The sequence below is a fragment of the Coturnix japonica genome, unplaced genomic scaffold (genome assembly GCF_054131305.1).
Source record: "Coturnix japonica strain WE unplaced genomic scaffold, WE-NBRP24 Scf050, whole genome shotgun sequence".
Classification (NCBI taxonomy): Eukaryota; Metazoa; Chordata; class Aves; order Galliformes; family Phasianidae; genus Coturnix; species Coturnix japonica.
This window is the reverse complement of record NW_028188953.1, coordinates 952,694-977,038: the sequence shown is the minus strand read 5'-3', so window position 1 is coordinate 977,038 and position 24,345 is coordinate 952,694. Positions and strand designations below refer to the sequence as shown.

General features: G+C 56.1%; 3 protein-coding genes across 6 annotated transcripts; 1 reads left to right on the top strand and 2 right to left on the bottom strand.

Annotated features, from left to right (window-relative positions):
* Positions 1 to 59: 59 nt before the first annotated feature.
* Positions 60 to 24,204, top strand: LOC146752191 (SUN domain-containing protein 2-like). 4 transcript variants are annotated; one of them, XM_085532894.1, is made up of 9 exons: positions 17,066 to 19,925; positions 20,283 to 20,344; positions 20,490 to 20,539; positions 21,055 to 21,095; positions 21,306 to 21,487; positions 21,992 to 22,092; positions 22,571 to 22,738; positions 23,452 to 23,538; positions 24,036 to 24,204. In XM_085532894.1, exons 1-9 carry the CDS (start codon positions 19,906 to 19,908, stop codon positions 24,141 to 24,143), a joined length of 819 nt encoding a protein of 272 aa, XP_085389020.1. In that variant the 5' UTR covers positions 17,066 to 19,905; the 3' UTR covers positions 24,144 to 24,204. The 4 variants fall into 4 exon arrangements, with proteins under 4 accessions (XP_085389018.1, XP_085389020.1, XP_085389017.1 ...); XM_085532892.1 differs by adding an exon at positions 60 to 448 and having other exon boundaries at positions 16,384 to 21,095; XM_085532891.1 differs by having other exon boundaries at positions 20,283 to 21,095.
* Positions 752 to 3,690, bottom strand: LOC107321561 (antigen-presenting glycoprotein CD1d-like). Its single transcript, XM_085533014.1, has 6 exons — positions 3,398 to 3,690; positions 2,963 to 3,232; positions 1,821 to 2,102; positions 1,467 to 1,739; positions 1,288 to 1,378; positions 752 to 1,213 (listed from the first exon to the last, which is right to left on the bottom strand). Exons 1-6 carry the CDS (start codon positions 3,462 to 3,464, stop codon positions 1,102 to 1,104), a joined length of 1,095 nt encoding a protein of 364 aa, XP_085389140.1. The 5' UTR covers positions 3,465 to 3,690; the 3' UTR covers positions 752 to 1,101.
* Positions 14,020 to 15,351, bottom strand: LOC146752192 (uncharacterized). Its single transcript, XM_085533002.1, has 3 exons — positions 15,153 to 15,351; positions 14,439 to 14,510; positions 14,020 to 14,105 (listed from the first exon to the last, which is right to left on the bottom strand). Exons 1-3 carry the CDS (start codon positions 15,349 to 15,351, stop codon positions 14,020 to 14,022), a joined length of 357 nt encoding a protein of 118 aa, XP_085389128.1.
* Positions 24,205 to 24,345: the final 141 nt, after the last annotated feature.

Sequence of the window (24,345 nt, the reverse complement as noted above, 5' to 3'; positions counted from 1 at the left end):
GCTGCAGAAGCATAGGAGGGAATGAGGCTGAACTTGTTTCCTTTTGGGTCACCGTGCAGCATCTGCACCCCTTGTCTGGTGGCATAGGGTGGAGACTCTTGTGCCCAATGTGCAGCACACTGGGGTGCTGCAGCATGTGATGGGTGCTGGGCATGGGGATACGGGGTGACCAGGAGCCCCCATCTCCCCCTACCCTCCTAGCCAGCAACCCCAGGCACGAACAGATGTGTTTCTCTTCCCCTTTCCCATGGGCCCCACACTGGAGCAAAAGCAGAACCAAAACACAGCCGAGGGGAAGTGAAGTCCTCCTTCGTACAAGAGCAGAGCCGGGGTGGATGGTCGCAGTGCTGTTCCTTCCAGAGCTCAGCTGGTGTCCCTGAGGGGCTGCGGGGCTTCTGCCCACTCAGACCCCGGTGGCATTGAGGTGACCACAGGATGTGTGACCCAGGTAAAGGCTGAGCCCCGGCGGCCCTCAGGTGTGTGTACCCCCAGAGCATCGCTTCTCCTCACTCCCCCTCGCCTTTCCCTCCAGCCCCCTCCCTCAGCACTCCCCTTCCCAGCCCCGTTCTGCCCTGACGAGTGCAGAGGCGCTCTCGGGATCCTCTGCTTCCAGAGCTGGAATCGTTCAATGGGTTCCTCCCCCGGCTGTAATCGGGGTGCTGCCTCCATCTCCTGGGAGCACCTCGCCCCCACAGCACGGTTATGCCTACAGAGAAAGTGGGATTTCCTCACAAACCGGGTAACCCGTGGGTCAAATTATCCGTTTATTCCGTGCTCCATTCGCCTCAAACCCGCCCGGTTTGAAACCTGCTTCAAAACCCCGCTCACACTCGCACCTCCGTGCAATGTTTGAGCGCCTCCTTCCTTTGGGAGCTCAGTGCAGCTCAGCGCATCCAGCGCCGTCGGTGGGCGTCGCTGGAGGGAGGGTTTGTACAAATATTTGTACAAATATTTCCGGAAGGGGGTTAATAAAGGCGGTGGTTGGGCGATAAAACGCAGAAGGTGCCGACGGGAGGTCGCGGTTCGTTACTCGTGGGCAGGTGGGTTCCTTTATCAGGGCTGGGGGAGCCGCCACGAGCACTGGGGGGTTCTGAGAAGCACTCAGACGTGCCCACTCCCCTCCCCGGCTGTTCCGCGGCCGCATCCCCCGTATCGCCCCGCCGTGGTCTCCGCCAGTGGGACGCTGCGCCCCTCGTCCATCCGCTGCTGCTTCCTGCAACGAGAGTGGGCGCTGCGGGGAGGGGCGGGGGGCTGTGAGAGGAGCGGCGGGGCAGGACGTGGTCTCACCTGTATCTCCGTACCAACAGTGCGGCCATGGCGGCCGCGGCCAGCAGCAGGACGGCCCCGATCCCCGCACTCAGTCCCCTCTTGGAGCGCTCTGACAACAAACAGCCTGTCAGCTCTCCTGCTCCTCGTGCCGAGGGAACGGGGCTCGGGAGCCGCATCCCCCGAGGGGGACAACCTACCCCAGGGGACGAGGAGGCTGCGGTCACCCAGGCTGCGGTGCTGTACACGGCAGGCGTAGCTGTGCCCGTCCCGGGGGGACACCAGCAGGGTGCTGCGGAGCTGGTAGGTGAGGTCGGCGTTGGGTAACACTGTGCTGGTGTTCGGGGGCAGCTCCTGGCCGTCCCGCAGCCAGGTGACGGTGATGGGCCGCGGGTAGAAGCTGGTGACACGGCAAACCAGCAGGAGCTGCTCTGGGCCGGCAGTGCGGGCAAAGACCACGGCGATGGGGGGCACTGAGGGATGGATATGAGGGGACTGCAGTGCGGCACTGCTCAGACCCCCCCTACGTCGGGAGCTGATGTGGGTCAGCTCACCTTGTCTCTCCAGATCTGCTTTGCCAGCCCGGATGAAAAGCCTCAGAACATCCACACAGGTGTAGTTGAGGAGCACTTGGATCACCTCATTGAGAGTGCTGGCGTTGGCCATCAGCTGCTCGGCTGTGGCTGACAACTGGTTATGTTGCATCTGCTCCCAAGTGCCTGTATCCAGGCAGAAGCGGATGAAATTCTGGCCCTCGTAAGCGATGTTGAAGAAGGTCCTGACGGTCCTGTTGGACTGGAGCTCACAGCCCACGGAGGTCTGGAAGACAAAAGGGTCTGGGGGCAAGGGGTAGAGTGGGGGAGTTGATATGCATCACCTTTATGATACCATATGAGCGGGCACTCAGCTTCGTGGCTGCTTAAGGTCTGACTGAGTGTTGTCCCCATGCAAAAAAAAAACCAAACCTCTGGCTCTTGTATCCAGTGTCAAAACAAGGGTCCAAAATGAATGTTTGTGTCCTCCCTCTGTGCATGTTGTCCCAGCACTGTCATCCCCTCAGTGCCATGGGGGAAATCTATGAGTCCCCAAGGTGCTGCTGGGCTCTGGGGAATGGATCCGGTGCTGCTCCAGTGTCTCACTGCCCCCCATCCCCCTTCCAAGCCCAACCTGTTCCTTCTGGGATGTCCCCTGCCACAGTGGTGACACGGGGACAGCCCATGCAGGGCTGCTGGGGCTGAGCCCTGGCACCCAGTGACACTGAGTCAGCCCCAGGGGAATGAGCACAGAGCATCACTTCCCTTCTCTGGAACTACTCCACAGAGAGAAGTGGTGATGCCAAAGTGTCCCTGAAAGCTCAAATCTGGCACCTGTGGTCTGATTTCCTGCAAGGCCCATCCAGGAGGTGTCCAGCCCTGGAACTGTCCCTCTGTCCCTCCCATCAGGGTTACTAATATCTGGAAGGACAGTAGAGTGCAGCCAGTGGGCTGGCAAGGGGTGGCCTTAGAATGGCTGCTGAGGGTGCCCAAAGTTGCCACAGGTGACCATAAGTCCCAAGTCTGCCCAGCAGACATGCACCATTTATCACAACCAGCCACAATGTGACCATTTGTCCTTATTACATCAAAGCTTGATCCCCAGAGTCCCCTCATGTCCCAGAGGGGACCTTGGAAATGGGGTGGGGAAAGGACACACGTACAGGGCATCGTGGCGTACATCTCCACCAGCCTGTTGAAATCCCTGATGTATGACTTGATGGAGCTTTCAATGACGTCCCAGTCTTCTTTTGGCAAGGCTGGGCGCAGCCAGGCTCGGTAGTAGTGGATATTCCCAGTGCTGATGTCCAGAGATCCCAGTTCCATGTCCCCCAAGAGCCCCACTCCTCCCACAAGCACAGAGGTGCTGTTTTGGAAGGTGGCAAAATGGAGAAGCTTGAGCATGTAGGAGCCTGCAGGAGATAGGAAGAGAGCTGGGGGATGTGTCCCCAGCTTTGTCACCCCTGATGGCTCCTTGGGACGCCCCCATAGCTTGCCACTGCCTCAGCTCCATCTCCTGTCCCCAAGCTTGACCCAAAGTCCCCCCATAAGGGTGAGGTAAGAAGGAAGGGTTAGGGTTAGCCGTGGTTCCCACTTACTCTCTGGCTCTGCCCAGGTCCCAGGGAAGAAGAAGAAGAGGAGGAGGAGGATGGCATGGGGCTGCATGGTGTCTGTATGGTGCAGCTCCACACGGATGCAGTGGGATGATGGAGGGGCTGCTCACTTCTCCAGGCAGCTCTTGCCTCGCTGGTGGCACCGGTTGGCACCAGCAGCCAATAGGGTCGGTGCTGAGGTTTTGGGGAGGTCCCTGAGATGCCCTCTGCAAGGAGTTGGGCTGAGGCATCCAGGCTATGGGTCTGGAAGGATTCTTTCTGGCCTCTGGTTGAACTTGGGGGGGTTTCCACATAGGGATGGCACAAGGGGGGGTCACCTCCTCTTATAAGCCTGTCCCAGGAGCCATCCTGCCCGAGGTGACTTTGAGGTCAGCCCCAGGGAGTCACTTGGCTCCCCCCGACCCCATCCTTGTTTTAACTTCGCCGACCCCGCTGGAGAAGCCCTTTCCGCGGTCTCTACCGCCACCTCGTGGACAAAGTGCGGAACTGCACCGTGCCGCGTCGGTGAGGGGGGGGCTTGGACCCCATAGAGCCCCTTAGGGATCCCAAAGTGACCCATAAGGACCCCACTGAGCCCCACAGGGACCCCTTGTGAGAACTGAGACACGTAGGGACCCATGAAGAGCCCTTGTGAACACACAGAGCCCCTTGTGACCCATCAATACCCCTTGAGACCCCACAGAGCCCCTTGTGACCCATCAATACCCCTTGAGACCCCACAGAGCCCCTTAGAGACCCATGAAGACCCTTTGTGACCCCATAGAGCTTCTTAGGGACCCATGAAAACCCCTTGTGATTACACAGAGACTCTTAGGGATCCCAAAGTCATCCACAAGGACACCATAGAGCCCCGTATCACCCCACTGAGCCCCACAGGGACCCCTTGTGACCTCATAGAGCCCCTTAGGGACCCATAAAGACTCCTTGTGACCCCATAGTGCCCCTTAAGGATCCCAAAGTGACCCATAAAGACACCGCAGAGTCCCAAATCGCCCCACAGGAAACCCTTGTGACCACATGGATCCCACATAGAGACCCATAGGGACCACGCAGAGCACCTTAGGGACCCCATAGTGCCCCAGAGAGACCTCATATCACCCCGTATCGCCCTGTGTCACCCCTTAGGTACCCAAAGAGCCCCTTATGGACCTCGTATCACCCCATATTGCCCGTTAGGTACCACACAGAGCCCCTTAGGGACTCCACAGAGCCCCATATCACCCCACAGGGACTCCAAAGAGTTCCATAGGAACCACAAAGAGCCACAATGGGACTTTGAAGACCCTCATAGGGAGCCAACAATCTCCGAAGAGCCCCTCAGAAACCCCAAAGAGCCACATGGGGACCTTGTAACACCCCATATCATCCAATAGAGCCTCATGCAGACTCCAAAGAGACCCACAGGGACTCCAGAGAGCCCCTCAGGGACCCCAGTGAGCTCCGTAGAGCACTATATTACCCCAAAGAGCCCCTTAGGGACCCATGAAGACCTCTTGTGACCCCATAGAGCCCTACAGTGCCCCGATTGACCCCACAGGGACCCCATATTGCCCCTTAGGAACCCCATAATGACCCATAGGGTTCCCATATCACCCCATAGAGACCCATAGGGATCCCAAAGAGACCCTTAGAGAACCCATATCAACCCAAAGAGGCCCATAGGGACCCCATATCACCTCACAGAGCCACACTAGGGACCTGATAGAGACCGATAAGGACCCCATAGAGACGCATAGGGATCCCAGAGATCCCCAGTGACCACACAGAACCCCTCAGTAATGCAAATGACTGATAAAGCATCAGCGTTTTCCAATGCGCTGATGTTAGAAAGGCTTCAGGGAGCGGCAGCTCATTCCTGTGTGTAGCAGTGAGGAAAAAGGAGTAACAAGAAGGTCTACATAAGGTTTTTAATTAATTTATTAATGACTTACTCCTAACACTAACATCTAATAGTATAACGGGCAAAAGCCCAACTGGAGGAAGGGAAATGGGATCAGAAGGAGATTGGATGTTGGCTACTCTCTTCTCCCCCCCAACGGCCTTCCAGACTGTGCTGTCTTATTCCACAATGAGGGGGGTTGTGTAGAGGGAATGCCGGATCCCAAAAGTGGAGGCAGGCGCCTGGGGCTTGATCAGCGTCACCTGGAAGGGCAGAAAGGAAAGGCAGATCAGCAAGGGCCCTTCTTTGCTGCCCTCGCTCCCTGCAAGGGAGATGTGGGGAAGGCTCAGGGGAGGGGGGAGAGGCGTGAAGGCTGCGCTTGTGAAGCAGAGGGGAAGAGCTGAGCAGCTGCCTTACCTGGCCTACGTTGTAGTCTGCCGGCCCGGGCTTCACTGCTTTGCCCTCTCCATGTTTTGGTCGGGCTGCCATGGTGTATGCGGGCGCCCTTTTCTTGTACACATCCACAGCCACTCTGGGGAGCGCCGCAGGACCTGGAGTCTGCAAGAGAGTCATGGCCACACGGGGCTGGGGTCACATTCAAGGCTCTCTCTTTCCCTGGAAGGCTGCATTAAGCAAAGCTGCAGCAGGGCTGGAAGCCCCTGTGGCACAGGGAGAGGAGCCTGGTTTTGGATGCTAACATGGAAGAGAGGAGCAGCAGAGCTCACCTTGGCAAGGTCCTCGTCAAAGCGACCGCGCTGGCTCCTTCCCCTGATGGAGTAGCAGGGGCTGGCCGATGTGTAGGCTGTGTTGGGCCCCATCAGCCTGGGCAGTGTGTAAGTGCCAGGACCTGCAGGAGGAGCAGCAGAGAGTGCGTGCGTGAGGGGATGGAGGAGATGGAAGCAGCAGCGAGGGGCAGCCTGCACAGCCCGCTGGTGGGAGCAGGAGGGACGTGTTGCCCCTCTGAGCAGCAGCCCGTCCCTGGAGGATGCTCAGGCTGAAGGGTCTGCCTTTGCCAGGGTCACGTACCTGGAGGGCGGTCTGTGCGGAGGGGCTCCCGCCGGAAGGCCATGGACTGCACCGGTGGGCACTTGAACACGTGCCTGTTGGCTGCTTCGGTGCGGTAGTCACCTGGGGCGGAGGAGAAGAGGAAGAAAGCTGTGAAGGGCTGGTCTCCTTCTGCAGCCAGAAAGAGTCCTCTGAAGAGCTGCACAATTGCTGGGGGACACAGGCAGCACGCGGGGACACTGCAGCACGTGGGGACACTGCAGCAGTGGTACTCACTCGGTCCGGGGGTGACGGTGGTCTTGGTGGTGGGTCGTCCTTGGAGGTGGGCGCCTGGAACCACGTACTTGCCATTCCTGGTGATGGCCGGCTCCACAAAGTAGCAGGGACCTGGCCCGCAGCTCCCTGCCGCAGGTCGTTTGGTCCCTCTAAAGGTGTACGCGGGGGCACGGGTTTTGGTGGGGCTGTGGCCCACGTAACCTAGGAGGAAAAGCAGAAGAGAGCACACCCCTGTGCAGCTGCATGTTTCCAGCTCCTTTGGCCCCTTGGGTCACAAGGAGCAGCGCCAGCAGCACTGGCCTTCCTCGGCCAGGCCTGGCTTGCAGCTGTGCCAGAGAGCCAGGAGGCTCTGCCAGAACGGGGCAAGGCTGGGGAGCTGCTCTGCCCCGTGATGTCCCCAATGCGCCTCACGCCCTGGGGATGGTCGCTGTACCTGTTGTCCCCGGGATGGAGTATTTGGGCCCGGGGCTGGGGAACTGGGCCGAGATGAGGCCACGTGGGCGATGGGGTCTCCAGGTCCCCACCCAGGCTCCGTCCATGCTGTTAGACATGTTCTCCAAACCTAAAGGCAAGAGCAGAGCAGTTACTGAATGGAGTTCCTGAGCCGGAAGGGCCGGCAGCAATTTCTCCTGCTCACTGCCAGTCCTGCCAGTCTCGTGCTACATGCCCCTCACACACACCAGAGCCAAGCTGGGCTCTGCAGCCTGAAGTGTGCAGGAGCTCTCCCTCACCTCTCTGAGCCTTGGAGGACGAGCGCGATGAGGCTGAGCTGGTCTGCTGCTGGGGCTGCTCTCAGGCACAGGGCACGGCGAGCGGCTGCGGGCTGCACAGCTCACAAATGATGCTCCTGGAGCCAGTGGCCGGCTGTCCTTGGGGAGGGCCCGGCGATGTCATGGCAGCGCATTGTGACAGCACACAGGCTCCGGATGATTCCATCCGTGCTGTGACATCTCCTGGCTGGCCTGCAGCCCTCCACGCCTTCTCGGCCTTCCACCCCAAGCAGGAAGAAGTCGTAGCTCTCGCTGCCGACACCTGCAGCTCTTAGTTTGAGCCATGTGCCGCCCGGGGCTCCTGGGGCTTCATCAGCATCACCTGCAAGGGAGAGAATCCCAATGGGGAAATGGACTGAAAGTCCCGTCCAACGATGGAAAAGTGTGGAAACTGTGCTTTGGAAACCCCATGGCACTGCCATGAGCAGCCAGCAGCCCTGCTGCATGCCTGGAGGGCACTGCTTGTGTTTCCCAAACCCCTGGCCCCATGCTCAAGTTGTGTCTGTTGACCTCCACTGGCTGTATTTGACAGAGCTGCAGAGCACATTGCAATGGCTGCTCTGGGATCAGGTGGCCTTCTGCAGAAGGATCTCCAGCTCCCATCCTTGGCTCCATTGATGCTGATGTGCTGGATGTAGGGATGTCCCTGGTGGCTGGCTTCTGTCACAGCGGGCACTTCCTGACAGTGACCCCTCAGATCCAGGGGTAGATCACACAGCAGAGCTTAGCCAGGTCCTGCTGGCTGTTCAGATTGGTACTTTCTCTCTTGTTTTGTTTCTTACTGATGGAGTTGTGTGTGTGAATGGGAAGTGCTGTGCAGTCAGGACCGGTCAGTTATGGTCATAGAGGATGCTCAAAGGGAGAGAGGAAATAAAGAGTGAAACTGAAGCCAGCACTTAGCGTCCTGATGTCTGTGTTCTGCAGCAGAGCCTGTGACAGTCACCAGCGTCCTGCAGGGAACTGCAGCAGGAGGCTGTTGCTGGGCACTGGGCCCAGATAGGCCGCCCTGCCCCCTTCTCCTGGGCAAAACCTCTCATCAGCCGTCACCTCTGGTCAGCCATCAAAGAGGAGTGGATCATCAGCGGCCTTGAGGCCTAATTCCTACAGGCCTGTGTGGTGCCCTGAGGGCCTACGCCTAGTAACCAAGGGGTTAAACGAGACCTATGGAACAAGAAGCTTTTCAAGAGGCGGAGAGACCATGAATGCCAATGAGAGAGAGCACTAGACCTGGCCTGCAGGCCAGGAGAGTGGCCTCTAGTCCTCTAGCCATCTCAGCCTTCCTCTGCACCTCCATGTCTCTAAGCCCGCCCATAGGTGTCTAAGTCCATACACCTCTGCACCTTCTTTGGTGCCTGAGTGCCCCTGGGCCACCCTGTGGCTCTCTTGGCCTCTCTGTCTCAAGACCTCTAGTCCAGCTTCAAGGCCTTCAGGCTTCTTGGGCTGTAGGTGTCCAGACCTCGAGGTACAAGTACAACCCCCAGCTCCTCTTGGCCTCTGCTCTTCTAGGCTTTCTCTTGCTTGGCCTCCATGCCTCCCTTTGGCCTCAAGACTACTAAGCTGCAAGGTCTCTTGGCCAGGCTCTGGGCCTCCCTCCAGGCTGTTTTACCTTAAGGCCTCTAAGCAGCCTGGGCAACCTCTAAGCCTTTAGGCCTCCCCCTATGCCTCTAGGACAGCTTGCAGGCATCTGTGCCTCCAGGTGTGTTCTCCATTACAGCTCTAAGCCTTCCTTTGTGCCGTCAATGCTCATGGACTCGTGGTCTCTTTTTTGGCCTCCCTCTGTGCATCAGGCCCTCAAAACCTCAGTGCTTCCAGTCCAGCCCTTTAGTACCTCGGCTCCAAGCCTACCCTTAAGCTTCAAGGACTTTAGGCTCTACAGGGCTGTTAAGGCCTCTAAGCCTCCTTTTTTGGCTGTGTCCGATAGAACCACCACTGCCCTTGATGCTCTGTCCCATAACCCCCACAGCTTTGCCCTGTAAGCTATGCACCATACGCTTCTGCTTTGCCTACAAGCTATGGCCTCTAAGGTTCCCTCTGGGGCTCTACACACCACGGCCAGCACTTGCCGCTACAGACAAGGGGACAGGGATGGGGCTGTTTCTGCCCTCCTTATCACCTGCCCCTACATCTGCCTCTTTGTCCCCTCTGTCCTTGGCAAGTGACAAATTGCCAGGGTGGGGCCACGGGGGTGGTCTGTTCCCACAGTCTGTCAGGGGCAGGAACCCACAGGACCCAAAGAGAACTCTTCTATGACAAAAGCCTGAGAGAAGGGGCTGAGTGGAGCATCCAGTGGAGCCAAGTGCCAGGACCAGAGGTTGCCACCAAATGTCAGGAGCACTCCTGCACTGTGTAAGTGCTGCAGCACTGGCACAGAGACCCAGAGAGGCTGTGGGGTTTCCTCTGGGAGATCTCCAAACCCATCGGATGTGTTCCTGGGCACCAATTCTGCTGGCCCTGTTGCAGCAGGGCCTGGACCAGATGGGCCCAGATCTCCATTCCAACATCAACCATTCCGTGCTTCTGCAACACAACACGACATGCTGTGTTTGGCTCAAACTGGCCATTCACAAACAGTTTTCTTCCTCCTCCTGCTCAGTGCCATCTCTGTGGGATCACACTGCCTCCTACGATCCAACTCTGTTCCAATCAAGGTCAACACTAAAATAGTGCTGACCTTCATGGAGCCTGGGCTTTGGAACACAGGCACAGGAATAACCACTGCATGGGTGGAACCTTGTGTATTTCTAAAACATGCTACTAAGTGCCCTGTTCAAACTGTGATGCAGAACGAAGGTTGCATTCCCAGCACAGCCAGGCAGGCCGGCACCAGCCCCAAGGCATCAAGCCACAGCCTGAGAGGCCATCACCAGCCCCGGGGCCTAAATCCATGCCTGGCAGGGACCCCGGCCTGCAGGCTTTTGGCCTGGAAGGGCTTCCTCGGCCTGCAGGCATTGGAGCTGGCAGTGCCCCCCAGAGCAGACAGCTGGCTTTTAGCATGGCAGGGCCCCCCTAACTGCATGACCTGCTTCAGGCCTGGCAAGGTCCCCCCCGACTGCCTGGCCGGCTTTTGGCCTCACAGGCCCAGCAGGTCAGGCAGCCATTTTGTTGCCTGGCACTGAGCCCCAGGCAGGCTGCATAGGAATCCCCAGGCCGGCCAGCCGGCTTTTGGCCTTCCAGTGTTTGCACAGAAAGCAGGAAACTCAGCCCACATTTCTCTTCTGGGCATCCCACGGGCTTCCTGTCAATGCAGGATCACTTGTGCTGGTGGTGTTGTATCTCAGGGCCCATCCAAGTCTCTGGAAGCCTCTGGATCCCATGGGGCTGTTTCTGCCCTGCCTGCTGTGCTGCATTTGGGAGGGCGAGAAGAAGGAGATGACTGTGCAGCCCCTTCCCAAAGCCTTTCCTGTGCCCTGGCTTGTGACTCTGAACAGTGGGAGAGGGCTCCTAAGCTCTGTCCCTACGCTGGATCAACTCCAGCTCTTCCTCCAGCCAGCCCATAACCCTTCCACGCCTCATTTCTCTTTCATTTGCTGGGAGTCTGGATTCCCACCTTTGGCTCCTTTGACATCATCTCCATAGAAATCAGGACTGCAAACGGGATCGTGACTCGTCAGTGGCCGATGTTTCACCTGGCCAGCAACCTCATAGCTATGCACCACCTCAAGTCCCGCAGGGAGTCCTTGCCAGGTTGGAGGGGGAATTAAAGGGGTTTGCTTTGCTTTTTCATTCTCTGGGCAGAGAAGGGAAAAGAGTTGAAGGCCACCCAGTCCATGTCCTTGACCAAGACCATGCCAGAATGCCTGACTGCCTCTTTTCCCATTAACTCCACGTCCCACTAGAAACCCCCTTCCCTGAGAGGCTTCCTGGCCTGTTTTCATGGTACCCACGTTTCCGCAGTTTTGCTGTTGACAAAATGAATTTCTCTTTTCTTGCACTGCACCCAGAGTTCATTCCTTCTGATATCTTTTCCTATAGAGCCTGTTTCTCAAATAAAGGCTTGCGTATTTCTAATTGCAAAGCAAATGACTGCCTGCTAGTCAGAGCAGGATGGTGCCTGCTGTCTGGTAAACCTTATGCAGAAACACTGGAGCTTTTGCATCATGTGCTCCCAACCTCGTCCCCTGCCTGAGACGGGCCATAGGGCACCCACTGCCTCTGGGCAGCCTGGGCCAGGGCCTCACTACCTCTGGGGGAGGAATTTCCTCTACCCATCTACCTCCATTTCCACTCTTGAAGTTTAAAGCCATTCCCACTCGTATGATCGCTGTCTGCCAATGCCAAGTGACATGCAAGGTCTGGTAGTGGGTCAGGTAATGACACGACAACAGTACACGGACAACTGTAGTATAACTATCAATTTATTGGTAGTGTGGGGCCTGGAAAACTCTGGTTGATGACAGCAGTGGTTCTGTGGATGTCAGATGGTGCCCCAAACCAACCCACTGGGGGTGCTCCCACCTCCTGATGGATGGTGGAGAGGAGCAGGAGGGCAGAGGTGGTGCTGGGGAAGGGCTGGGGGCTGCTGGGCCTGGTCTGTTTCACCCTGGCAGTGGTTTTCCAGGTGTCTGATGCCCCTAAGCTGACACGGTGGGGGGGGGGCGCTTCTACCTAATAAAGGATGGTGGAGGGGAGGGGGAGGGTGGTGACGGTGCCTGGGGGGTTGGGGGGCTGCTGGGCTGGTTGTGCTTCCCCCAGGCAGTGGTTGTCTGTCTCTTGGACTGTTTCCCCACCTCTGCACTCTGCGTCCCCTGATGGATGCTGGAGGGGAGGAAGAGGGCAGAGTTGGTGCTGGGGGCTGGGGGCTGCCGGGCCTCTCATGCTTCCCCAAGGCAGCAGTTGTCCGGGTGCTGGGTGATGCTCCGGAGCTGAGGGGACCGCTCCCGCCCCCTGAAGGATGGCGGTGGGGGCGGGGGGGGGCGGCGATGATGCCCGGTGTGGCCGGGGGCTGCTGGGCCTGTCGCTCATCTGCCGGTCAGACGTTGTTTCAGTGCTGGCCGATGACCGCAAGCCTCCACCCCGGGTGGGTTCTTTCTGTCCCCCGAAGGATGGTGGTGGGGGACGGGGGGGCGGCGTTGATGCCCGTCGGGACCGGGGGCTGCTGGGCTTGTCAGACATCCAGTCCAGGTAGGAAGCTTGGCAGTGACCTGTAGATGATGGTATTGTCCTGGGTTTGTTTAGCCCATGTTTTAGCTTCCCAGCGGCGCCTGCAAAGAGAGGAACGTGCTGAGGGCACAGGAGAGCCCCTGCTCTGCTTTCTCACAGCGCATGGCAAAGAGCCACCCTCAGCTCCCAGCCTGTCTCTGGCCCAGCAGTAAGGATGGGCTGAAGCCAATGACAACATCTAACTGCGTCAATCACAGACCGTGTGAGCCAACAATTAACTGGTCTCTTTACGCTGCTTTAACTAGAAACGCCTCCTGGCCCACAGCAGCCCTACAGTAAAGAGTTGGGCAGGATGGGGATGGGGGTCAACAACTCACTTTCTGTTCCTGTACCAGTAAATAAGAAGCCAGCACAGAAGCATCCCCAGCAACAGGGAACCCAAGGAAGCTCCAGCAAGTATCAGGTAGAACTTCCAACCAACTTTAACTTGCTCGGCGTTTGCACGTCCTGCACCAGGCACACCTGGAGGAACAATATGGTCATTGCTGTGTCTTGTACTCTAATGGAAATCTCAAGGAGGTCTGACATTGCTACACAATTCTTTTCCATTTTGTTGGCCTCCTGGAACAAGTGAAAATCCTCAGGCTGCAATGCTTCCCTGCTTCCAGGGGAAGCAAAGGGAACTCCCAAAGGCACGGCGCATTGAGGCGCTCTGGAGCCTCTATTTTGCCTCTCAGCTTTGGGTACGCTCTGGCTCTGCCAGATTTGCTCCTTCTTCTCCATCATGCTCTAACATTTCTTTTGCACTCACCTACCCTTGCCTTGTGAGCCTGGGTAGTGCTGCCGCAGGCCAGCACACTGTGACCCTTTGGGACACGTCGTCTGACTAAACAAAACTCATTAGAGCAGAAGGAGAGTGTGTGCATCTGTTTAATCAGTTCCTGCTAAGAGTGACGTGGACAAGAACCACGGTCGTGTTGTGCAGGGAGTGCTGCCCTGAGCTCTCCCCCCCTACTCAGACCCCACTCCTCGGGGGCAAAGTCAGGGCCCCTCAGCAGCACCTGAACCTGTTTCTCCCCTTTTCCTTCCCCCCGGCATGGGCACAACTTGCACGCTCCGAGTTTTCAGGATGTTTCTCCTGCTTATGAACTCCTGCCAGATCGCTGCTTACCTGGATTCCTCAGAAAACGATAGACCCCGTTGTGGTGGGCTTCCCCGGGATTTGACAGCGCTGTGAAGAATGAGAGAAAGGCAAAGTCTGGGCATGGCGCAGGCACAGAGGAGGCAGAGCTGGGTTGAAATTTGCAGAGGGGCCAGGTGGGCAGTTGGCTGGCACTCAGCAGCTTTGCAGATACTCTCTCCAGGCCACGTGAAACAGTCCTCAGAGACAGCATGGAAGAACATTGGGGTTTTCTTACTAGAAAGATCTCCGATGGATGGAGAGAAAGCCAATGGGACAGTGGGTGCACACAGCACCCAAGGAACAGTGACTGCCCAAGCTTCTCATGGACGAGAAACCACCAGGCAGCAAAAAGCTGAACCCTTCCTGAACTTCCACAACCAAATATGAGTAAAGATCATGAGGTGAAGACTGGTGACTTACCTCTGGCATCCACCCCAGGTTCAGGGACAGGTCTCCATTCTGGTAATCCACCAAGAGGGCCTGCAGGCACAAGTGTGATCAGACACAGGTGAGGAGAGCTTCCACTGCACACTGGGGCCTGGTTTTTCTGCAGTGACCTGCAAAGACTAGCAGCAGGTCGGGGAATGACATGGCCCAAACAGCAAAGGCATCGGTTCTCTCCTCCAAAGAGTGGCAAGGGCTGCCTTCCCACTGAAATGGGACAACTCTCCAAGTAAAGAACTACTCTCAGCTGATCTGTGTACGGCCTTTAAGGCACAAAGAGACTTGAAAGACCTTTGGAGGTTCTTAAGTACCTGAATAAACTATTACAGCGCTCATTTTTCTGTCTTCCAGGAAACAGACACAACTTACCTCTGGGTTTCCCCTGAGGCACAAAATCAGTATCCACCAAAACATCTGGATAAGGAACTCCAACATCATCATCTAAAATCAAGAACAGATGAGAGATGTTCCCATTGCATGTTGCGCCTTCTCCCTTAGTGACTGGGGACTGGTCAGGTAATGGAATGGGAGACTCAGACCGTGATTGCCAAAGCTAGAGAATAACCGGGGTGACCTGGAGCCTGGCACTCGGCAGCTTTTCAAAGGCCCTCTCCAGGCCACTTGTAACACACCTCTGGGACCTCATGGAAGGGTATACAGCCCGTCAGGGCTTTCTTACTGAGAGCTCCTTGCTGGATCTCCCACTAAAGCACCAGAGGAAACGATGCCTGTTCCTTCCTCTGGGCTCCAGCTGGGTGTCTCTGTTGGGAACTGGGATTTGCCTGTGGGGAGCACCGGGAAGCCAGAGCAGAAATGCTCACGCTTTTCCCAGCACGCTTCTTCTGAGCTTTCCCATAGGACTCCTCCAGGGTGGGCTCAGCCAGCAGCAGAGCCATGGCCTGGCATAGCTGGAGCCAGCCCTGGTGGAGCGCTGCTTCAGCCCACACCTGGCTCCTGGGGTGCTGCCTGGCCCCCTTCCCAATAAACCCTTGCAGAAAGGCAGCCCCGGGGCAGTGTGGCACAGGGACAACAGCCTGGACCTCTGGCCTGTAGTTACACTTGGTCCCATCTTTGCCCACCCACCTGCTGCTGGAGCTCGCCATGGCGCACCACAAGTCTCCTTGGAACACATGGCCATCAGTAGGAGGAGGAGAGCAAGGCGGGTGGGGGACACGGCCCCCCACACTCGTGCCATGCTGCCACCACCACCGCTGCAGCCACAGCAAGTGCTGGGGCCAGCACGGAACAGCTGGGGTACACACACTGAGCACTGTGACCTCATCGAGCACGGCAGGCATTGTGACCTCACATCCCTTCCAGGATGCAGATCTGTTCTGCTGCCATGGCCAGGTTCCCCCTGGGCTTGTGTGCACTGTGTGGTGGGAGCGGATCAGCACTCATCTGGAGCAGCAGGAGACCACAGCTGAGGTTTCCACACTGACATCATGGAAACAGAATCGTGGAAAGGCTTGGGGGGGGGGGGGAAGGGATGCTGGAGACACAGGTGCTGTGAAAGGAGAAAGAAAATCACTTTAATGTTGCTTTTATTGCTTCATACAGCTCCGGAGATTTAGTTTTGACTTTCAATGGCACCAAAGAAGCCATTTCTTCAGTGATGCTATATCTGTTATCACAACCTCTAACAAAAACGGCAAATCGAGCGGTATCTGTAGCACCAACAGTTCCATCGATTGCCAGAGCATTTTGATGGATTGATTGATAGATTTTCCTATTTCTTCAGTCTGCCTGGCTCTAGTTTGTTATAACAGAGCAATTTGAGAAAAATCCATTTGTTTTTTCAGGACAAATGATATCTGCCATGCCAATTTTGGTCAAAATATATCATAAACTCAATTTCAGGGTGTGAGTGTGTCACAATTTCTGTTAGAATATGTTATTAGCTCTATTTTGGAGTGCAATAACATCATATATTGGGCCATAATAGGGGCAAAACCCAACTTCTGAGGGTGAGAACTTCACAACTCATGTCAAAATATGCAATAAATCCAATTTTGGAGTGTGTGAGGGCCACAATTTGGGTCAAAATATATCATTAATCCTATTTCAGAGAATGAGAACGTCACAGTTACTTTTATTCTCCCCAGGGTCTGCAGGTCTTTTTCCACTTGCACACTGCACTCGCTTGTCCAATGCACGACACAAAGCCCAGGTGAAACACCTGCTTGCAAAATAAGTCTTTGCCAAATCAAGATAAACGCCCAAGGTCAGCTCTCTCTACAAAGCAAGTTCTTTGTGACCACAGCCACAAACAGCAGTTCCATTCAAACGATCAGAATTCTTTCTTCCATCCCAGGACTGTTCTTCAATCACAGACCTTCAGGTCCCCGACAAAACTCCCTGAGAATGTCCTTGGGACAAACCCTGCAGGGACAAGGCTGCTTCTTGACCGTGCTGCCCTCTGGTGCTCAGTGAAGTTCCCGATGATCAGTGACACCCTCTGATGATCAATAAATCCCTCAGCAAAGCTACACGCTGTGTGTCTGTGTCCTTGTTCTCATGCTCAGCAGGGACTGCTGGGATCTGTTCCTGCCTGGCTGTGGCCACCTCAAAGTGCTGGGAGGCTTCCCCAGCTCCATGCCATGCACACCATGTCCTGCACCCCTGTGGGCTTCCCCACCCTCTCTCATCACCTTCTCCAAAGTCCTAAAGGATGGAGCTCCTCATGCTGCCATCAGCCCCAATACCCGCCCTCTGCTCTCTCTCAGCTCCTCCATACAATTCCTCCCGAACCCTACACCCTTTGATCCACCTCTGCATGGACACAGTGTGACCACGTCACCCTCCTTTTAGCCCCTCTTACTGCAGCCACTTGTCTCTCCTTTGGGTCTGCTTTAGGCCTCTTGCATCAGTGCCCCAACCCCACCACCCAGATCAAGGTCTGCATATCCCCTCCCATGGACACCTCCAATCCCCGATGACCAACGAAGCCCTCTGATGACCAGTGACACCCCCTGTTGATCAACGAAGCCTTCTGATGGTCAGTAAACATCTCTGACAATCAGTGGAACCCTCCGAATACCAACAAAGCCTTCAGATGACCACAGTCACCTCCTCTAAACACACTACAGGGCCGTGATGTCTTCCGTGCAGTGAGGGGCCCAAAAGTGGACACAGCACCAGAGCTGAGAACAGGGGGACAATCACTGCCCCGTTCCTGCTGCCAACGCTGTTTCTGATACAAGGCAGGATGCTGTTGTCCTTCTTGGCCTGCTGGACACACCGCTGGCTCATGTTCCTCTGAGCATCCACCAGTGCCCCCAGGTCCAGTTCCTCTACGCAGCCTTCCAACCACTCTGCCCCACGCCTGGAGCGTTGCCTGGGGTTGCTGTGGCCAAAGTGCGGGACCCGGCTCTTGGTCTTGTTGAATCTCATCCCACTGGCTTCAGGCCAGACATCCAGCCTGTCCAGATCCTGATGTGCTTACCATGGTGGAGGCGACCGCTGGGTGGCTTGAAACATACGCAGTACCCCATGCTACCCTCTAAACACCATATTAGGTCTCAAGAAACAAGTCCTGTGTGACATGGCACTCCAGAAAGTACCGAGTCAGAGAATGGGGCTCATTTCAACATTGTCGTTGTAAATACTCGGGCCAAAGATCATGGCAAGGAGTGGATTTATCGCATCCACTACCATGCACCAGCTTCTGGTGAAACTGAACGCCAAAATGGGTTGTTAAAAACCATGTTGAAAGCAATGGGTGGTGGGACATTGAAGCACTGGAAGAAGCATTGGGCAGAAGCCACTTGGTTGGCCAACACCCGAGGATCTATAAGTCGCCGTTGTCCTGCCAGCTCCCTACATACTGTCAAGGGAGAGAAGGTCCCTGCAGTGCATGTAAAGAACATGCTGGGAAAAGCAGTTTGGGTCTTGCCAGCTTCTAGAAGGGCAAACCTCTGCGTGGAACTGCTTTTGCTCAGGGAGCTGGGTGCGCTTGTTGGGTGATTGAGTAAAATGGGGCTGTTCAATGTGCACCAGAAGGGAATTTGATGCTGGGGAAGGGCAGTCAGTAATTCCATGCACACGTATAGGTTTGTGTGTGCGTGTGCTTAATGCTTGTGAACGATTGTTTCTTGTTGGTGTGTATTAAACATGCTGTGGTGATGTGGAATAAGGGGTGGAACGTCACTGATGATTTTTGGTTATTGGTATCCCACATCACAGCACCATGTATTGCACTGGGAGCTAAAGAGTTAATCCTCAGGGCACTGCAGAAGAAGAACTCCTGCATTGCCCAGCAGGCTGTTGGCTGTGCTGTTCTCATTGCTGCTTTGGGGCAATAATACATGTAGGGCCTCAGTAGCTCATCTGACATCCCTTTTCCTTTGGCTCTCCTCCCTGCTGCTCCACCTGACGGCGCATCTCCCCTCGGCATCACGGTGAGGCCTTTCCACCTTTTGGACACTCTCATTCCATTTGATTGATGAGCTTCAATCTTCATCATATGGTATTACAGCGTGCTACCTTGCATTCCCACACCATGTTGAGTAAATCCCTTTGTTTCTCCTCAGATCGTTGCTGCTGTTTGTCATGGTTTTGGTGTCCCCATTGACAGCTCCCCTCCCATCAGTGGTGAAGATGGCGCTTTGTGGCTTTGTTCCCACCAGGGATGGTTTGTTCTATGATTCTGTGTGTCCCCTTGGGCCAACATTACCCCTTTGGCACTGAAATCCAAGCCCATTCCTCTCCATCTCTATTCCCAAGGGATCCTCCTTCCCCACCCTCTCCCCAGTCCCAGATTTCGTCTCCAACCCCCAAAATTGGCATTTCCAGGTTCCAAATTCATCCACCCTTTCACAGCAACACCATGGAAGGCAGCGCTGGAGCTGGGAACTCCTCCCCAGCCAAGCTGTCATGGATTTGTACCTTTTGCTATGGGCTTCCCACCTCATCACATCCTGTGGAGCTCAGAGAAGAACTACACGTTCCAGAGGCCCTCAGGTTCAATTAGACTGTATTATATTGTGTAATCTTGCATCCCGACATCGTAGTTAGTAAAGTAAGTCTTCCTCCTTAGATCGTTGCCACTGCTCTGTTTGTTTCCTTAGCCCAGCTCCCATCTCCCTACCCCTTTCCCTTCCCATTATTGGGGGCCGGGGAGCCCAAAGGCCAACTAGCCCCCTGTTATGGACATAGATTGATCCAGATAACTCCATGACGAGGGTGAGCAGTGATAGGATAAGGGGGAATGGTTTTAAACTGAGACGGGGGAGGTTTAGGATGCATCTTAGGAGGAAGTTTTTCCCCCAGAGGGTGGTGACGCACTGGAACAGGTTGCCCAAGGAAGCTGTGGATGCCCCATCCCTGCAGGCATTCAAGGCCAGGCTGGATGTGGCTCTGGGCTGCCTGGGCTGCTGGTTGGCGACCCTGCACACAGCAGGTGTTGGAACTGGATGATCATTGTGGTCCTTTTCAACCCAGGCCATTCTATGAGTCTGTGACTCTCACAGCCCCCACCAGAAGCACACGGCCTGTCCGTGCCCAGGACGGGAGCAGCTGTGCAATGGCACAGACATCTTTAATAGGGCATCCAAAGGAGCTCCGAGCGCAGGGTATTCCAGCCTTGGGCTGGGGGCAAACCCACAGGGTCTGTCCCTCCTGGGCACACCCTGTGAGCTCATAGAAGGCATCACTTGGCCCTCACAGCTGTCAGCCATTATGACATCAGAACCTGCCGTCCTGCTGAGGCACGCTGCAGAGCTGTGCAGCACTGCAGTCCTGTGAGGAGTGCAGAGCAGGCGAGTGGAGAAGAGGTGCTTGTGTCCTGGGAGGAGAGCAAGCCATTCTCTGTGTCTGTGCGAGTGAAGGAGCCAAAATGCCAGCCCAGCTGGGCAGGTGGGTGCAGCAGGGCCAGAATGTGGGGAGGGGAAGGCAGAACCGCTGCGTGCTGCTGGGCTTTCTCCAGCCAGGCAGCCCAAACTCCATTTCCGTGGGCACAGCCCTGCTCCTGCTCTGGGGAGAGCCGACTGGGGCAAGGCTGCTGCCCCCCATGGCACAGCACAGCACAGCCCTTCACTCTCACGTGTCCCATGGGTGCTGTGGCACTAAGCAGCTCTTGCTAACGGGCCCTCCCTGGACTCACATCTCTGCTGGGCAGAGGAAGCCATGGCAGCCGTCTGCTCCAAGGATCCCAGCAGACCGTGTGTGTCCCTGCGCTGGGCCGTGATAACCACCATCTGATCTCTCCCTTAGGCAACGCGTCGGCCAAGAGGAGGGAAGGAGGACTCCCGTCCTGCCTCTAGTGGTCCTTTCTGGTGAGTGTTCCCCACCCAAAGCCATCCCAGCACAGCCCAGGAGCAGGACCGTCCCACACGGCTGGGTTGGGAGGAGGGAAATGGGCTGCAGGGCTCAGAGCAGTCTGGCAAACTAATGGTCTCTCCCGACCGATGTCCCCCACAGCTGGAGCCATCCTCTGGATATTGGGAGTTTGGAGAGAGAACGCCCTGCAGGTCAGTGCTACGCTGTGCGGCAGATGCCAAAGCTCTGCCCTTCTGCCTCCGTGGGGACAGTTTGGCCATGGGCTCATCGCTGCTGAGACGGAGCCGGGCTGGGGGTTGCCTTGGCAGCAGGACAGGTTTTGGTGTGGCAGCATCTTCCCAGTGCCCAGCACGGAGCTGAAGGCAACAGCGCGTGGGAAGAAGGAGCCTTTGGCCCATCCGTGGGACTGGGGAGTCTGGAGGGCATGGGAAAGCAAACGGAGAAGCAGCAGATGCTCTGACACCCCATAGAGCCCTATAGAGCCCCTACAGACACCCTGTAGAGCCCCATAATGCTCTGTAAGACCCCATAGAGCTGCACAAGAGCTCATAGAGAACCAAAGAGCCTCATGGTGCCCACAGGCTGTGGTCCTCTGCAAAGTGCTGGGAAGCAGCAGGAAATTCTGCCAGCGGCTCCCTGGGAAGCTGCTTTGGAAGCTCTGGCCGTGCTCCTCATGCTTCCTCCCATCAATGCCTTTCTCTTCCAGGTGGTGTCTGCAGGACCTGGGCAAGAGCTCCTGTCTATGGGGTAAGGACACTTCCCTGCCATGCACCTGGCTCTGCAGCGTGGCCTCAGCTGGCTGTGTGCTCTATGTGGCCCTTGGCAAAGCAAAGGAACCAAAGGGGCTGGGGGATAAGGAAGAGCACAACCCCCTGGGATCCTTCACTTCATGGCACTGGAACTCTGACCTGCGGGGTGGACATTGCTGAACAAGACTTGCTTTTCCTTTGCCTTCAGGAACCCACTGGTTCAGCTGTCGGCCAGGAAGGAGCTCATTGTCGAGTCACTCTCTGATGTCCTGGAAGAGAACGGGATCCACGGACTCGAGAGAGAGAAAATTCTGCAGCTGACACGGCACGCAATGGAGGCAGCTGTGGAAAAGAGCAACTGGATGCCCAACTGGGCTCTGAAATCCTTGGGTATGTAGACAGCTCTTCACTACCCTCAGCTTTGCGCTCCCCAAAACCTGCCCAGCTCTGCTTTCCATCACAGATATCTCACAGAGCTTTAGGCTGGCTGAGGTCTGAAGGGACCTTAAGACCATCCCGGCCCAACTCCCTGCTATTGACAGGGCTTTGCATCAAGGTGCTCAGGGCTTCATCCAACCTGGTCTCCAACGCCTCCATGGCTCCTCTGGGCAGCACATTGCAGGGCCTCACTGTCCACTGGGGGTCCAGAATTTCCTCCTCACTTCCCATCTAATCCCCCCATCTCTGAGGCTTTACAAACCCTTCCCCTCTGCTCCCAGGGCTGACCGGCTCCTTTCCCCAATCAGCGCTTCAGGCCGGGACTCAGCAGTTCCCATACACAGCAGGAGGGATTCTGCACCCCAGAGCCCCACCAAGAGCTTTGGGGATTGAGCATTCCCTCCTTCAGCTCATCTCTGGGCCATTCCAGTGCATGTCTGTCCATCTTTATTTCAGGTGCCACTGTTGATGCGGAGAGGACAACCAAGAGTTATGGTGGGAAAGGCCGGCTTTCTCCCCTCTTTTCCTCCGCGAAGTCCCCGGAAACCATCTTGCAGGTATGGCAGGAGAAGTGCTGACTGTGGGCTTCCCCCCCTTGCTTTCGCCCCCCTCCCCCCACAGACACCCCACAGAGCCCCATAAGGGCTCCCCCTCCACCCCCCAGTCCTTTCTTCCCCCAGTCCTTCCCCTTCCATCCTTCCCCCCCATCCTCACCCCATTCTGGCTGCACATCCATTTCCTTTGGCCCAGCTGCTCTGCTCAGCCCACACTCTTCCCCACATCGCTGACACCAGCGTTGGGAGGGTGCTGGGCTGACAGATGCTGGGGAGGGCTGCCCCGCCGGCTCTGTGCAAGCAGAGAAAGGCAATTGACTCCAGAGCTGTTGTCCAAACCTCTGCATATTGCCCTCCCATCCCTTGAGTAGCGTTCCATGACAGGCAGCCCCATAGAAGACAAGGTCTGTGCTCCTTGCCCAGCATCCAGCTCTGGCGGCTCTTTGCCTCCCCACTGATGGACGCGTCTTTCTCCTTTCAGCCCGATGTTTCTGCTGGAAGCTGCTGGGCTTTCCAAGGATCTCAGGGCCACGCTGTCATCCAGCTGCCAGAGAACATCTGGCCCACGGCTTTCACCGTGTGGCACGTGTCCAAGGCAGTGTCTCCCTCTGGGGAGGTCAGCAGTGCCCCCAGAGACTTTGCCATCTTGGTAAGTCTCTGCCTGCTGCTGCTTCTGGAGGGCCCCGAGGAAAAAGCTTTGCCATAGAGCCCCATAAGAGCCCATTGAACCCCTATAGAGCCCCAGAGACAACCAACAGAACACCATAACCGCAACATAAGACCCCATAGACCCCCACAGACACCCCAAAGAGCCCTGTAGAGCCCCCACAGACACCCCATAGAGCCCTATAATGTTCTGTAAGACCCCATAGAGCTGCACAAGAGCTCATAGAAAACTAAAGAGCCTCATGGTGCCCCACAGACACCCAACAGGGCCTCATAAGGGCCCTACAGACACCCAACAGAGCCCCATAACTGCCACATAGAGCCCTGTAAGACCTCATAGAGCCACACAAGAGCTCATAGAGCACCATAGAGCCACACAGTAGACGCCCAACATAGCCCCATATGACCCATACTGTTGGGAGCTCCCAAATTTCAGTGGTGGGCTGCTGCAGAGCATCCTGCCTGAGGGCACCGAATCCCTCGGGTGGTTCCATGTCTCCAAAAGCCTCTAGGGCTCTTTGTGGCCGAGCAGCTGGGAGCAATTGCTCCACGTGCCCTGACTCAGGTTCACCCTCCTTTGTGCTCCAATCCTGCCAGAGCACAGGGAGGGTTGGAAGGGCTCCCACCTTTGGCCTCAGTGTGTTCTTTATGGCACGGCCTGCCTAAGTGTGACCGCCATCATCTCTTCTCTTTGAGGGAGTGGATGAGGACGAAGAGGAAACTCTCCTGGGGTCATTTGTTTACGACGTGGACGGAGAGATCTCCCAGACCTTCCACGTTCAGGTATGGCAAGTGCAAGGGGCGAGGCCGGGCTGCCTGCAAGGCATGGGAAGAAAGAGCTTTCCTGCCCACCCTCTGCTCTGCAACTTGACCGACTCCTGCAGTGTCCCTTTTGGAAGCCTTTGGAAGCAGTTGTTGTGCCGTGGCTCTTCCCATGCCCATAACAAAGTCTCTCCTCTGCTACTGCTTCACTTGTATACTGAGACCTTGAAATAACTACAAACTGCTTCACTTATATACTGAGACCTTGAAAGAAAAGATTCTTCTCTTGTTCTAAAGGCAGAAACAACATTTGATTCCCACACTGATACGATGGGCAATAACAAGAGGGGGGTCTGCATGCTAAACAACTATTGAATATGAATCTGAATTCTAGGAAATCACTGACTGTGTATTAGGTTCACCCATATCTATGGGGCGAACAGTGGGATCTGTGGGGCACTATGTGGCACTGGTCCCCCTCCGGCCCATAACGAAGCCTCTCCTCTTTGCATTGGCAGGAGAAGCCCCTTCAGTCGTATCGAAAGTTCAAACTGGATGTGCGGAACAACTGGGGAAACGCGGAATACACCTGCGTGTATAGAGTGGAAATCCACGGCAACCCCTAAAAACCCCTAAAAACCCCTAAAAATCCCTAAAAACCCCTAATAAACCCTAAAAACCCCTAAACTCTGATGTCTACCAGCGGGTTTTAATTAGGGACTGATCATTCACTGAAGAGATGTTGATAACTTTCTGCCTACCTCGAGGCTGGCTGGGGGGAGAGAGGAACTGCGGGGCTGAGTTGGGTGGGTGTTTGGGGGGGGACCG

Bases quoted from the DNA above. Each gene is read 5' to 3' on its own strand.
- LOC107321561 (XM_085533014.1), bottom strand. From the start codon at position 3,464: ATGCAGCCCCATGCCATCCTCCTCCTCCTCTTCTTCTTCTTCCCTGGG. The intron at 3,233-3,397 runs GTAAGTGGGAAC...CACATCCCCCAG, and splicing joins GACCTGGGCAGAGCCAGAGA to CTCTCTTCCTATCTCCTGCA. The intron at 1,740-1,820 runs GTGAGCTGACCC...TCCATCCCTCAG, and splicing joins AGCAGATCTGGAGAGACAAG to TGCCCCCCATCGCCGTGGTC.
- LOC146752192 (XM_085533002.1), bottom strand. From the start codon at position 15,351: ATGAGGTCACAGTGCTCAGTGTGTGTACCCCAGCTGTTCCGTGCTGGC. The intron at 14,511-15,152 runs GTGGGTGGGCAA...TCTTGATTTTAG, and splicing joins ATGGCGAGCTCCAGCAGCAG to ATGATGATGTTGGAGTTCCT. The intron at 14,106-14,438 runs GTAAGTTGTGTC...TTGTGCCTGCAG, and splicing joins GCCTCAGGGGAAACCCAGAG to GCCCTCTTGGTGGATTACCA.
- LOC146752191 (XM_085532892.1), top strand. From the start codon at position 20,917: ATGGTGCCCACAGGCTGTGGTCCTCTGCAAAGTGCTGGGAAGCAGCAG. The intron at 21,488-21,991 runs GTATGTAGACAG...TCTTTATTTCAG, and splicing joins CTGGGCTCTGAAATCCTTGG to GTGCCACTGTTGATGCGGAG. The intron at 23,539-24,035 runs GTATGGCAAGTG...TTGCATTGGCAG, and splicing joins CCCAGACCTTCCACGTTCAG to GAGAAGCCCCTTCAGTCGTA.